Source organism: Cottoperca gobio, chromosome 1, assembly GCF_900634415.1.
Source record: "Cottoperca gobio chromosome 1, fCotGob3.1, whole genome shotgun sequence".
In the NCBI taxonomy this organism is placed as follows: Eukaryota; Metazoa; Chordata; class Actinopteri; order Perciformes; family Bovichtidae; genus Cottoperca; species Cottoperca gobio.
This window is the reverse complement of record NC_041355.1, coordinates 6,326,701-6,342,667: the sequence shown is the minus strand read 5'-3', so window position 1 is coordinate 6,342,667 and position 15,967 is coordinate 6,326,701. Positions and strand designations below refer to the sequence as shown.

The 15,967-nt window shown below is 39.6% G+C and overlaps 1 protein-coding gene across 3 annotated transcripts; it reads left to right on the top strand.

Moving 5' to 3' along the window:
- Positions 1-10,367: 10,367 nt before the first annotated feature.
- tlr3 (toll-like receptor 3) lies at positions 10,368-15,288 on the top strand. Of its 3 annotated transcripts, XM_029441982.1 has the most exons (6): positions 10,368-10,430; positions 10,770-10,886; positions 11,708-12,172; positions 12,401-12,595; positions 12,733-14,567; positions 14,764-15,288. In XM_029441982.1, the coding sequence occupies exons 2-6, from the start codon at positions 10,869-10,871 to the stop codon at positions 14,993-14,995; spliced, it is 2,745 nt and encodes a 914-aa protein (XP_029297842.1). In that variant the 5' UTR covers positions 10,368-10,430; positions 10,770-10,868; the 3' UTR covers positions 14,996-15,288. The 3 variants fall into 3 exon arrangements, with proteins under 3 accessions (XP_029297842.1, XP_029297859.1, XP_029297850.1); XM_029441999.1 differs by lacking the exon at positions 12,401-12,595; XM_029441990.1 differs by lacking the exon at positions 10,770-10,886 and having other exon boundaries at positions 10,382-10,430.
- The last annotated feature ends 679 nt before the right edge of the window (positions 15,289-15,967 follow it).

The following is a 15,967-nucleotide window of genomic DNA, read 5'->3' as shown; positions in this document are numbered from 1 at the left end:
TACCAGTACATTTGGCAGAGACATTCATGGGTCCCAGAAGATGAAGTCTTAATGATTTTGGTAATCCAAGACTTTTCTTCAAAGTGCCACCATTAGGTTTTATGTGCTTTTACTGGCAACCTTGTGATTAAAGGACAACCCGCTCTACCGCTATATGTCCAATACTTTAGTTTATGACCAAAGACTTGCAAACCGTAATTCCCATCATCCTTAGCTCTAGGCTACTTTGTGTTCAGTGCTAATTAGTGAATGTTAGCTTGCTAACACACTAAACTAAGATGGTGACCAGGGTTAACATCATACCTCTGTGACTGAGTGAGCCACACAGAGCTGCTAGCATGGCTGTAGACTCGTAGTCTTGTTTCCGCTATGCTTTATGATTGAGTATCCATGTGCATATCTAAAAATGCTAATCATTTCCTTACTAGGATCATTGTGAAACCACTATATACAATATGGTCCGTTACTGACCCTGATATTGAAACATCTAATCTGACTCTTGGAGCTCATAACCTCATACACCTCTTTACTTTTCCTTATCGGGGCATGGAGCGAAGGCAGAGCGGCTTACGCACGTTATGCAACATACCTCTTCATATTTCCCACGTGTCTTCCAAACACAATTACTGATAGACACTCTCTTTGGAACACATTTCTAATATTACTCTGGCACTTCATCCACCTCAATACCCTTTACTGATGTTGGTAAACCAGGCCTCTCCTGACTTCTGAGTGGATTGATAAGTGGTGTTGTGGCCGATGAAATGTTGCATATCTGGATGCTGATGCGATGTCTGCAAGAATGCTCACTGGAAGAGCGGGATTGAGGATGAGACTCAACCAACATAGAAATATATGTATATATATATATATATATATATATATATATATATATATATATATATATATATATATATATACATACACATAAAAGACGAGGAGTAAGAGCTGGTGAAAGAAGAACATTGAAAAAGAACACAATGGACTAGGACGTAGTGAAATTAGATTGTGTACAGAGGCCAACAGCAGGGAACAATGAAAAGTGACATGATAGAGCAAGCGCATCTTCAAAAGAACCCGTCAACTAGTAGATATGCCAGCTGGCTCAGACTGTGCCACATGAACCTGTCTGCGAAACTTTCAGGTTCACACTATCAGGTGTTTTGTGAGAAAATACACACATTCTGAGCTTGGGAGAGTGTTTGCCGCCCTTATTGGTTTTGTTAATGTAGAGTCTTTATAGTGTATTCAGAGCATTGGGATGCTATCACATAGCAGAATCTTACTATAATAATAAGTATAATTCTTTGTGTCTTTGTCATGTATTTATTTTATTGTTTGTCTTTTTAACTACACTTGGCATATATCTTACTTTAAATAAATAAATAAAAACATCCTCTTGATTTAAACCAAAAAGCAAACTGCATGTTCAGCTCAGAAAAAAGTAGACAGTGTGGATATATGTAGAGCAACACTAAGCCAAACCAATTACTGTGCAACAATACCACAAACTATATCCTCAAAAATGACCATAGATTTGAATAACCTTATCATCTGTTACAGACATTTTGTGATGGTTTGCAATACATGGTCCAAGTGTTGTCAGTCCCAAATGATTCACAATAACAATTCAGTCCAGTATCAACTGTCCCACTACATTCACCTGAATGTATGATCCATAGCCAAAGACAATGTTTAAAGGCATTAATAAGCAGGAGCTGTGAATAAAATGTAATTCAGCCTATAAAAGGTTACAACAGTCTACAATATATAAATTCTACATGAACATTATGCAATCCAAGATACCCTGATAAAAAGCTGATTCACCTAAAAGCAGTGGTTTTCTGTTGGTAGCTTCCACACGTCTAGCTTACACCACTAAGCAAACATGCAAGAATGACATTGTGATCGTTGTATTCTAGTGGATAGCGTGCTTGTTTATCTTGGAGCGAACACAAACAGTACAGAAAGTCCTAACAGTTTTGAACGGCCTGTGTGCGCGACGTCTCACTTGAGATGATCAGGTGTTAGCACTCGCGGCTATATTAGCCAAATGTGTACTGTTAAGTCAAATTCTGGGATTTATAACCATTCGCTATTGGAGTTTCAAGTTGTTCTGAATCCAGCCGTTAGAGAGCATCATAGATGCCATCTCAATTGATCTATCCATCCATTTCTTACAATTTTCATATTCTATATAATATGTGGTTTATGTGGTATTTTAAAACACTCCTATTTTAGCCTACCGCTAAAATGCATTGAGAAAGATGTTTGAGAGAAACTCTGGACATATTGCTTTGCTATTCATTTACAGCAGGACTTCCAAAGTTGAATACAGTTACAGTAAAAGCCAAAAAGACCAATCATTTGACATTTATATTATCTTAATTAACAACTGCATATATATTGATGTATTTTGCCCATCTCTGCAAACTGTTCACAAACTGAGTAATTATTGTGATGGTCCCTATCAGCAGTAGAGAGTCCAGCTGGGGTTGCTTATACAGAGTTGGCAGAATCAAACGCATTACCAGCTCTTTCCACCCTCTACTTGCTAATGAGCCTGTTAGGCTATTATTTATTAAAGAAAAAGGGAAAAAATCTGCTTCAGAATTATGTCCTTGATTTATTGTTAAAGCTGTAAATCCTCTTCATAGCTCTGTCTTAATTAAGTAATGGTTCAATTAATCCTATCAGACCTGCATTGACAGAGTAGGGACAACAGGAGGAGATTAACCCAGACTAAACATACTATAGTAGTGGTACACAAATGTGCACATGATGGTGCACAATGGAAATCAGTTTATAAATGTTAATTAATTAATTAATTAACAACCTGTCTCAACCCTCTGAGTCTCTGTAAGGGGATGGGCTTAAGTTAAATAAATAACACTGTAAATAAATAAATGACTGTTATCACAGGCCTTTCACTTCTAAGTTCCAGTAAGTTGTGTCACAGCTTTAGCACAAACAGGAAATGGGAATAATGCTAATGTACAAGTAACAAATTGTCCTGCTGTTTTTTGGGCAAAGCAATCTGTTAAAGGCTGAGATTTTTTTAGGACGAGGAATGTGACCCACGAATCTCCCTTTTCCTTCTTTGGTAACAGCGCTGCTCCGCTACATCAAAAGAGACCTACATCGCTAAATCAGTTTTGACCACATGACCCAGAGAAATATTTGTGTATTTAGTCAGAGGGGGATGAACTTATTAGTGAACGGAAGAAAAATGTCATGAGTGCTTATTTATTTATTCATAAAATCTACAAAATCCTATCAAAACACTAGATCTTATATCTTTATAGCTTACCTACTTTTATTGTTTGTTTGTTTGAATGAAGACACTGTGCTCTGTTGGACATCGTCGATATTCAACCAGCACATACAAATCATGTGAGAAAATAGTTTATAATATAAATAATATGTCTGAGTTTTCTGCAACATAATGACACTCCTGAGTGAGGATGAAGAAAGACAGTTTCTGTACTATACTTCTTCTAATTATGATATCCTCTGTGTATATTCAAACAAACCATTACACCTCAAACCACATGGCTTTTTAAATCAAGAGGGCATTACGTCCCATCTGCTAACTATCACTCACATGCTGGGTTGTTGGTACTGCCAGATTGTTGTAGCTAAAGCTTAAGGTGCTGGCACAAAGCTCCGCCTGCCTTCAGTTTGGTGTTAGAAAAGTGTAATCTCCCTCTGAATGGACCACTTGTCTCACAGCTTTTAGCACATGGTCAAAGCCTCGCAGTGTCAATTCCTCACACAAGGTACCAGGTAATGTCCGTAAACTGCAGGAACCAATATGATAGATCTCGTCACAAAGCCCTTTAAAAAGGTTGTGAGAAACTAAAATCGAATAAACACAATCGTAAAAATGTGCAGCCTGTTTGATTCAGATGGAAACCAACCAACATGCACACATAAGGACCAAAGCAACGTTTATATTGTTCCTTTAATATTTATTAGCATGATGTAAGCACATAATGATGCTTGAACAATTCCTTAAAGCAGCTCTAATCAATGCTTTTGTATAAGCAATGTGTCACCTGATCTCTAGGGAGCATTTTAGCCTGTTTCAGCTTCATTGTTTTGCTTCATGCTCACTGCTATCATTAGCCTTTCACAATGATATAGCTCTGATAAACCCACACTTAAATACCGGCTCATTGTTTTGGTGTTACATCTTGCAACTTTCCTGTTTGGATTCACCCTCAGCAGCGACATGCATTTGTTTTTTTGACCAAAAAATCTCTGATGAACCCGCTCTATGCTAACTGCTCAGTACCAAACAGCAGACAGACAAAACCAGCGGCTAGGCGATGCACATAGAGAAGCATTTAGCAGCTAAATAATCAGATATTTCCCTCAGGAGTTGGTGAAGATTTTAAACAGAGCTAAAAAAAGAAAATAAAAAATGAAAAGAGAGTGAATATTGGACTTACATTTGCTGAGAAATGTTTCTCTGTGTCTTCTGGATGTGTAAATATGCAAACATATCAGCCATATTAACTTTACAAGATGATACAATGTTAATGTTGTGTTTACAGCTTGTTTCTGCTGCCCCCAAGTGGCTGGAAAATCACTTAATGCAGTTTTAAATCTCTGGTCTATTTATTGTATGTGTGTATACACATTATATAGTAGGCAGTACATCATAATGGAAAGGTTTAGAGCTTAAACAGCTGATGTGCCTAATTTGGTGGTCATAGTGAATGCCTCTCTGTTTTATACAATTGTAAAAATGTCTTTTTAACTATGGCTGAAACAGAAAAAGGGGATTTATTTTAAAGCCTGTCTTTGGGCTACACTGGTGTGTTTAATTGAACAGTTGCAAGAAGTTATAGCTCTAATAAGGTTTTTATTGTATCTGCCATATTTCCAGCCGTGCTCCCCACATATTGAATTGTCTCCTTACATTTTACTGAGCTGCACTGCAGAGAGTTAACAGCACAGTAGTAGATCCATGCTGCTGATTCCAGTTCAGTATTGATATCCTGTCACCCCTGGGGACCACTTATAGTGAGAAGAGACCTGAGTCAGCACTTAGTGAGCACTAGCCAGTGATGAGAAGCACATACCATCAGCTAATGCTCAAATAAAAAAAGAAAATACAGTGAATAAGTCGAAAAAGAGTTGCAGCTGACAGTGCATGTTTTCACTGAAGTGAAGAAATCATTTTCTGTCATGTGGGTTTCATTGTTCCCAATCAGCGATAGAAGCTCCCATAAATCACTTAAGATGTTACATCTGTTCACAGTAAATGACATTAAATGCTCATTGTCCTCAGTCTCACAAAACTGTCCTCTTATGTGCAGTGTGACACATAGTGGAGTCATTTATGTAACGTTCAAGTGCTTAATAAAGAACACAATCTAATGAGGAACACTAAGAGTTTATAAATCCATCATCCATGTTCTGTTCTGTATTCTGTCCGGTATATGTAATTGAAATTAAAATGCACATATATTGCTTTTTAAATATTTGCCCCTCCCTTCCTCTGAAGTGTAATAACCCCTGCGTTCCTGAACAGGCTGTGTGTCAGTGGCTGACACCAGTAGCAGAGCTGAGTGTCTGACCTCCAAACATCATTGGTCAGCAAACTGGGGAGGGGGAGATATACTGCAGTGTCTTTTTTTTTTCTGCAGAGGGCAGGGAGAACATGCTATAACATTACTGCTACTGCGTGCGCCGCTCCTTGTACGTACATTACCCTTTCCCTCTTCCACATCTGAAATCTCTTCATCTCCCTATTTCCCCTTTCTCGTCTTCACCAGCCACATGTTTTCTTAAAATATCCGTGCAAACTAAGTCAAGCTAAGACCACTGCTCCCTTGCTTTTTTAAGGAATCCTTGCTCTAGTTTTGGTTTCTCTCACTTAAACTGCACAAATAGCCTACAGTAGATGCCCATTACGTCAGACAATTACAGTGTACTGACCGCAATTAACTCCATTTGCCACTTCACAAGGTTTACGGGGTAAATACACCGAATAACTCACAGGCACACAATGTGAGAGCGCACAGTGTACAATCTTTGTATATTAGTGTGCAATGAGGATTTCAATGTGTTGACAATGACGTTACTGTGTGAGGAAATGTACAGGATTACATAACATAGGTTAACATCCGCCATGTAAAGCAGTGAAGAACCAAGAGGGCAAACTCACCTTTGGTTTTGAGGCATTCCAACACTCCAAAGATTCAGTCTGCAAACGAGGGAGAGGAGATTTACCCGAGCCGGTGAGATGAAGAATGTGGCACACACGCTCCCATTGATGGAGCTGTTGCCCCCCTCCAGTTATCCCTCTTGCGTGAGTGGATTCAATCACACGTACGCATGAGACGCACTAGCCACTCTCGGGCTAAGTGAAACATGTAGAGCAACGTCTGTCACTCAGTCCACAGTACAGTAGGGGGGTTTCTCTTTGCTTTTAATCCCTCATTCCAGTGGCAAGTTGTTTCTCCTGAGAGAATCTAATGTGCATCTAATTCCTGTCAGCTTTCATGCCTGTGTTTGCCTCCTTCCCCTCCTGAGCTGTTTACAAGGCACTTTATGATTTAGCCAGTATTGAAGCAAAACGGAGATGAAACAATTCCCTTTCTATCTCCATGCGCCTTGTGTTCTCTGTTTATTTTATAGCTACAGAAAACCCCTCAATCTTACCTCTCTTATCACATTACTAACTTGACCACCACCACCGTGCTGACCATGGTAGCTCTCTCCACTGTTTACAGGTCTTCAAAAATCCAGCTATTGGCACAAAGCCCTGTAAACTGCCTCGGTTTAGCTCCAGGCTAAACCAATCAGGTGGCTTGAGGTCTATCCCAGGAAGGACCTGCTCTTTTAATCTGAGGAAAGGATAAAGAGGAAAAGAGACGGGATAGAAAGTTGTATCTGTGTCCGTCTGTAGGACTATGGAGGATGATGGGTTTCCTGATTTGCAAATTGTGGTAACACTTACAAAGATATGCAACACAATTGTTCTCATCTACAATTATATTACCTGAGGGGGAATGAAAGGTCACAAGGTCAGTGTCCTCCCTCCTTAAATCTTCACATAATCAATAATCTATTAGCAAAGAAAGTGCGCAGGGGAGCCGTAAAACAGGGAAATAGCCTTACGTGCTACATCAAAAGGGGAGTTAAGATATAAATAGTAAATAGTGCACGTTAGCAATATTGTTGGTTCAGGGAATTCTGTAACAAGAAAGTGCAATCCAGAAAACAATTAAAAATCTGATACAACCTGAGCAAAGAAATTAAAAAAAGGCTCGAGAGACAGACAAACTTCTAATCAAACTTCATTGTTGATTTCAGTGAAATAAACCATTAATTTCAGCAGCACTTTGACACTTTGAACCGTGTCAGTGTTGGTTTGGATTAATGGCATACTTGGGATGGATGGGACAACTGCTCTGTTGTGTGACAGCTGATGTCAAACTAATTGACGCACTGTGGCTCAAAGTGGCTGTTGGTATGATATGATTAAAGATTTAAGGAAGATATTCCAGTGAAAATATGCCTGTCAACAGGATATATCTAAAAATATATATTGGTATTTCTGAAGAAACTGACTTTAAAGGATGAAATGACACATCACTCACCCATCAATTACAAGACGCTAATTGCTTTTGCATTCAATAGTGGAGAGTTTGTTAGTTGATCCACTGTGGTTCAAATGTATGACTCATTTAACAAGCAAGGGTCATTTATGCTTTTACATTACTGCTGACCTTTGAAAACGGGTTTGGCCATGTGCTTCAGATTTATTGGTGTTGGGACTCTCTGTGCAATTAACTGACTTGCAGCCTAGAACAGTTGTGATATATATACTGTTTAATACATTATTTTGACTCCATTTACTTGCACTGTACTGTATATGTATGGGTAAATGCATTTAATTTAAAATGCATTATCTTGAGTAACTAACTCATAATTTCAAACAAATACTACTACTACTACTGCTACTACTGCTACTGCTATTACTACTACTACTACTACTACTGCTGCTGCTACTACTACTACTACTACTACTGCTGCTGCTGCTGCTGCTACTACTACTACTACTACTACTACTACTGCTGCTGCTACTACTGCTACTACTACTGCTGCTACTAACACTACTACTACTACTACTACTACTACTACTACTACTACTACTACTACTACTAACACTACTACTACTACTACTACTGTTGCTGCTGCTGCTGCTACTACTACTACTACTACTACTACTACTACTACTACTACTACTACTACTACTAACACTACTACTACTACTACTACTACTACTACTACTACTACTACTACTACTACTACTACTACTACTACTACTAACACTACTACTACTACTACTAACACTACTGCTGCTGCTGCTACTACTACTACTACTACTACTACTACTACTACTACTACTACTACTACTACTACTACTGCTACTGCTATTACTGCTGCTACTACTACTACTACTACTACTACTACTACTACTACTACTACTACTACTACTACTACTACTAATAATAATAATAATGTGTTTTACTTAAAAGATTAGAAGTCCTAGATGACTCAGATTAATTAAGTATAAGCTAAAAAATAATCGGCAACAGACTGATTTACAAAATGTACAATTATTGACCCTGAGTGATGTTTTTTTTAAATAGTTTTGCAGTCACGTCTCTACCATCTGCCATCCTATAAAGGCATATTTTCTTGTCTTATTAGAACCTCAAACCAATGAATATTTATTTTGCCTCTCACAGTGGACTCATCTATTGTGTTCTTTAGTGCTCAGACTCGGGTGAAGCTTCTGTTGTGCAATTCCTACTAAAGTATGCTGTACCTACAAGGACGACAGGAATTACACTGTGACTGTAGCGGCTCAATAACAGTATTTTACTGCCACCTAGTGGTTTTTTCAAACTAACCCAGTTGTATTTTTGTCCTCTCTTAAGTTTCACTTCTCTGCTGTTCTGAATGAGGGCATTCAAAGTTATGTAACGTAATAAAACTGTGAAGAATTAAATATTATCACATGACAAGAAATATTTCTGTTTTCTCGACTTAGATTTCTTCCCAACAGAGAGTGAGTGATTTTATAACACCCGACTCCTGCCTCATAACTTTTAAAGTGTCCTTAGCAAAGGCACATAAGGTTAATAAAAGACTGTGTTGGTACTTGACAACTCCCATGTTCGTGTTTGAGGGTGTGGTTGTTTCTATGTAAATATAAAAGAATATTCACGCTCAGCAAATCTACTCTTGCTGTAGAAATGTTTTTGTAGGCCTAAAAACATGTAATGGATTCAATGCAGTGTTTCTGCAGGAACCAGGGCAATTGGTGAACTATAATCGATCTGTGATTGTAAAATGAATACATGCAGTAACCAAGTAAGCAAACCGGTTTTCAATAAGTGCAGTTGCTTACTCTCACTACGCCCTACGTGGATTGTACCAACCTGGGCACATTCTCTGGTATTGTTTTACTTCTGCATAGTGTCTGTTGCAGAGAAACATGCCACAGAGAATCACTCACTGCCATCTGCTAGGATTTTTTTCCTTAGCTGCATTGTAGGTTTTTGGATTTATTGGTCACACTTTATTTGTCTCATTCAAAGCGTCCTACGTGATCGCATCATAGTTGAACTTTGGACAAAACAAATAAAGTGATACCATAATCACACCTGCCCGAACAGCTGCCTTCTGTTGAGCGTTCAATTCTAACAAACTTATACAAATAATATGTGTCATTGCATATACAGAGCTAAATATTTATTGTACAATTTACAGGCAGACTCATTCATGCTATTAACATTTAGTCCAATAATATTATGTTGAGTGGATTGGAGTGTGTCTGGGCAGCCCTTATTATCAAGCTTCAGATAGCTTTTCAGGGTGTTACATTTCACACATCTCTGGTATGTCTTATGATTGTTTTGTATTGTACGTTACTGTTTTGTGAATCAACTGAAATTAACTGAATGGGAGTAGCCTACCTTGCATTGCAGAGCAAGACTGCACCAACTTGTCTTTCTGGAAGGCTGATACATCATGAATTGCAGACAAGTACGTTCCTGTCAAAAACAGAAGATCAGCCAGAAGTCAGACACCCTCTGTAAATGCACGTGCAGAGTTCAGTCATGATCTGTTTCCAGAAGATACATCTCCCGAACAATGCATACACAACTATAGCCTACATATATTATACAACAGCACAGTCTTAACATTGATGAGTCAGGTAGGTACACTCGTGTTATTTCAAACTTTATTTACAGTAAAATTGCTGCCGGCTTTGCTCCTTCACATTAAATGTCTTGCACGTCTACTCCCAAGTTAACGGTATCTATGTATTTCCGGTGAGCGTCAACACGAACTGTTTGATCGACAGAAGTCAACACAAACGTGACCTCATAGTTTGGCGGGTATTTACACGATTATTCACGTCTTATTCTTACATATTTACGAAAATTAGCATTTTTATTGGCGATTTGCAGACACGTGTCCGTCATTCTCTGACTGTACATGACTAACACGACTTCGCATTTTCAAAACATTACCGATGTGTGCAGCAATATTTACATTTCCTCAGACATGATATTCTGTCTGGTTTTTAAGAAGTCAGCATCAATTTCGTTCAAAGTTCCCAATAATTTGATGTGTTAGTGCATGAAACAGTTAAATGTACCAGTGGATTTAGACAGGGGTGTGGAAGTGAAACAGGAGTTTCAAATGTCTCATTTCCGTATATTCTTGCTCTGCAGCCACTGACTCAAATCTGTGCGGAGAGAAAAAAGACACTGTGGGGCTGGAAGTGAATGCCTTCGGTTTCAAATCTATGAAGTCTAGACGCAAAAGTTAACATGCCAAGACAACATCTGGTAAGAACTCTGCAGGTTTTATATCTAAATTATTAGCGTCACTATGCTGCTTGGAAATCTAGTAATACTCATTTAGGCTACTGTGTTAGTGATAATATATGCATTTGGAAGAGAGAGTTCTGTAGACAGCTTTTTAAATTCATATCAGGCATGTAGGCTATATACGAAATAGAAGAATTTCCTCACTATTGAGTAACACTTGATGTGACAAAGCTGTGACACTAATCAATCTTTATATATTGATAATAAATCAAATGACTGAATGATGGGACAGATGTTGCTCATCTTAGTGATGAACAGAAACTGATCCAGCCTGACCCAACTCAGATCCCCTCACTCCTCCAAAGTTTATGGCTTTGGTTTTACGGCCACCGCAACTTTCCTGTTTGGATTCTTTCTCAGTAGGCAGCCAGATGTTTGTAGCAAAGAAGCTCTTTAATATTTCATTGCACGCTAATATCTCAGCACCAAAACGCAGACAGACAAAGCTAGTGACTAGCTGATGCACATGGTGGAGCATTAAGCAGCTTAAGAGGCAGATGTTTTACTAAGGAGTTGGTCGAGACCAAAACAGAACTAAAGGAGGAGAGAATATTGTTATAGAAACACAACTCCAAATATTTCTTAATGTTGCTCTGTGTCTGACGGATGTGTGAACATGTAACTGTTTGCTAACACATTTGTAATTTAAGCTTTATAAGATGATAATATATCAGTGTTATTCTTGATGTGCTGCCCCCAAGTTGCCAAAAGAATCCAAAACAATTAATGTAGGTTTAAGGTTTATGCAGATTTTAATCTAGCCCTCTTTTTCTTTAAAGGTTTTTGAAACGATGCATGCCCCACGTTCCCTTCACCTTCCGTCGGTGATCGTCATATGTTATTTATTGGGACTGCACAATTGCGTGGCCTCCGACAAGAAAACTTCCTGCAAGGTGCTAGATGGCAGAGCTGACTGCAGCCACCTCAGCCTCAGTGCAGTCCCTCCAAACCTTCCCAGGGACATTACCAGTCTGGATATATCTCACAACAGATTGAATGGGATTCCCCCTGTATCATTAACCCCGTACCCAGGCCTCCGTCACCTCGATGTCAGTCACAACAGTATCACCAAGCTGGACCAGGGTTTGTGCCAGACTCTTCCTCTGCTGCAGACACTGAACATGGAACACAATCAAGTGTATGTGCTGAAGAAAGAGGACGTGAGCCATTGCACTAATCTAACATGGTTGATTATGGCTAGTAATAAGCTACAGCTACATGGAGAGCCCTTCTCTGCACTACAGGTACTACAGTCACACTGATAAATTGGATCAGTAATAGCTGGAGAGGAAATCTCCTTAGCTATCGGTGTAATAATGGTGTTGGTGACAGAAATGAGAGAGTGAAGTGAAGAGTCATTTTTAGATTGCTTTTACCCCATCATTTCCCCCTCAGTTGTTTGATACGCCTCTCATTGCATTGCGTTAAATAACACTTGATTTAGCTTTTTATTCTCCTTTCATCATTTTCAGAGCCTGAAAGTTCTTGATGTGTCCACTAACAAACTTCAATCAGCCAAGCTCGGCTCTCAGTTCCAGCTGCCCAACCTCGTGAGCCTCAATCTGGCAGGCAATTACTTCACCACTCTGATGAAAGACGACTTTTCATTTCTTAACCATTCATCCTTTTTACAAGTCCTCAACATGTCGTCTGTGTCTCTAAAAACGGTGAGAAACTGACCTAGAAATGGGAAATGAATGTTGTTGAAACTGGAACGAGTATTAGTGCCCATTACTTTCAGTTGTTTGTTTTGCTTCCCTTTTTTGTCTCACTGCAAGATCTCTTTGTTTTGTTTTCTTTGCAGTTGGAGCCTGGTTGCTTTACGCCCATTTCAGGCCTACGTACTTTAATCATGGATGAAAGCAATATGGCCACGCAGGTTATTTCTAAACTCTGCTCAGAGCTGTCAGCGACAGACATTGATGCCCTGTTTCTTCGGAAGATGAAGCTGGTCACACTAACAAACACAACCTTTAAAGCGCTGCAGACAACGAATCTAACCTTTCTGGATTTATCCTATAATGGCATGGTTAGAATTCAAGATGGCTCATTTCGGTGGCTGTCCAGACTTCAGACTCTAGTTTTAACAGACAACAACATCAGGCGCCTGACCAAAGACACATTTCAGGGGCTCAAAAGTTTGAAAAAACTCCAATTGACAAAAGCGCTTGTGAAAAGTGCTAACCTCGATGATTTCTCCTTCCAACCATTAAGTGCTCTGGAGAGTTTGATATTACAGAAAACTGCAGTTCATGAAATCACAGAGCACACGTTTACTGGCTTGACAAGTCTTAAAGAACTCGATATGAGCTGGGGTATTTATACCTCCCTCAGACACATCAACAACCAGACCTTCGTCTCACTTGCGGGATCGCCTCTCAGAAAGCTCAATCTAACCGGAACAGCTATAAAACTGATCAATCCTCAAAGCTTCTCCGTTTTGAGAAACCTCACCACTCTTCTTTTAGATTACAACTTCATCGAGCAAATTCTCACTGGCGAAGTATTTGAAGGCTTGGGCCAAGTTGAAGAGATTCACATGTCCAATAACCACCAGACAGTCGAGCTAATCTCCACGTCGTTTGTGAATGTGCCCAATCTTAAGGTCCTGACTCTGGGGAAAAGTCTTAAAGCTATGAACCTGGATCCCTCTCCATTCATCCTTCTGCCCAACCTCACCGTCCTGGATCTCAGCAACAACAACATTGCTAACATCAAAGAGAATATGTTGGAGGGGCTTGTGGACCTGAAAGTGCTGATGTTCCAACACAATAACTTAGCCCGTTTGTGGAAGAGTGCCAACCTAGGTGGGCCAGTGTTGTTCCTCAAAAACACACAGAGGTTGATATCCTTACAGCTGGATAGTAACGGGCTGGATGAGATCCCTGCGGAGGCTCTGAGAGGGTTGAGCGACCTCCGTGAACTCAGCCTGTCCTCCAACCTCCTTAATAGTCTTAAAGACTCCATTTTTGATGATCTGCACTCACTGCGGGTTTTAAATGTACAGAAGAATCTGATCACAGCCGTGAGGCCCCAAGTGTTCAAAACGCCTATGAGCAACCTCAGCCTGCTCGTCATGGACAAAAACCCGTTTGACTGCACATGTGAGTCCATTCTGTGGTTCGTGACATGGCTGAATAACACAAACATGACCGATGTGCCGGGTCTTAGGGACCAGTACTTGTGCAACACTCCACTAGCTTACTTTAACCACTCCATCATGCATTTTGACCCTCTCTCTTGCAAAGATATGACCCCATTTCAGACTCTTTACATACTGAGCAGCACTGCTGTCATCATGCTGATTGTAACTGCATTTCTGCTGCAGTACCAAGGCTGGAGGATCCAGTTTTATTGGAACATATTGATCAATCGCACATTAGGATTTAGCGATGCCAGCGTTGAAGAGGGCAGGGAGTTTGAGTATGATGCTTACGTCATACATTCAGAGTCAGACAGCAGCTGGGTGGAGAGGAGGATGGTACCCTTAGAGAATGACAAGTGCAGGTTTTGTTTGGAGGATCGAGATCTAGTCCCCGGTATGCCACTGCTTGAATCCATTGTGAGGAATATGAGGAACTCCAGAAAGATCTTGTTTGTCGTCACTGAAAGTCTTCTCAGAGATCCCTGGTGTACACGGTAAATCTGCTTGATTTATACACAATTATAGATTCTACATGAGGTCAAAATTAAATTCTAAATATGTCATTTTGAATTTTCTGATGTTTAGTATATTTTGTCTGGGTTGCATGCTGTAGATATTTAAGTAATAAATAAAGTGAGTTCTCACAGTTGTGTCTATATCCCTCCTACCCTTATCTCTTTCCATATCCAGATTTAAAGCCCATCATGCACTTCACCAGGTCATTGAAGCCAGCAGGGACTCTGTGGTTCTGGTCTTGCTGCAGGACGTTCACGACTACAAGTTATCTCGCTCCCTCTACCTCCGCAGGGGCATGTTGCGTCCAAGCTGCATCCTGGACTGGCCTGTCCATAAAGACAGGGTGCCAGCCTTTCACCAGAAGCTCCTCATGGCACTTGGCATGACTAATCGATTGCAGGAGTGAATGTATTTCAATGGCAGTAATGGGAAATTCTCTCTTTAATAATAATTGCATGTTCAATTATTACTAATTGCAACCAATTGTGGATTTGAACTTTTGTGGACTTAACTGTCATATTGTAGTATAGCTTTACATCAACAACAATTCAGTCAAATATTAATGAGGAGTGAAAAGTGGTGTGTGTGTGTGTGTGTGTGTGTGTGTTGTGACGGCCTCAGAGGTGGCCCTGTCCTTCCCATGTTGTGTGCTTAACCTGTGTTTCAGGAGGTTGATTGATGGAGCTGAGACCTCGTCATCTCCTCATCACTGATTCAGCACACCTGAGCAGACTGGATCAGGCTATAAAGAGACCTGCAAGATCTTCTCTGTCTCTTCCCTCTGGCCTGCTGCCTGCTATTTATAGTGTGCTTGTGTTTTGTGGCTCATTTACTTAAATTAAACCATATAGAAAAGTTATTTGATTGTGTGGTCTCCCTCCTTGTCAGGTTGTGACAGTGTGTTTATGCCCACACACAAACAGCACATTTACTCACACAGGTAACTATGGATTGTGCATTTTCCTCTTCCAGTACTGTAAGGTAGAAAAATCTTCATGTACTCCAGCTGAAAAATTACATTTTGACCATCCTTATTTAGTCATTTACTCTATACATAATGTACAGTATAAGATATCCAGAATTAAAATAGTTTTCCAAGTGCTTTAATGATTTTATCTTTAATAAGTGTTTGCTAAAAGGTTGGCCCTTTCATTGAAAAATTCAGCGGAAAGAAATGCTTTTTTTTTTTACTGTCTATCTATAATTATATTTATATAGCAAAGGTATAATTGCATTGATCTATGTTGAAAAAGACGCTTCGTTTTTCTGTAAGAGCAGAGAATACATTTCGTCTTTGCAGTAATATGTCATTTCGCCACCTAGTGGTTATAGTAACAAACTACACTGTTCTATACTTCAAATACTAAACAAATATTCA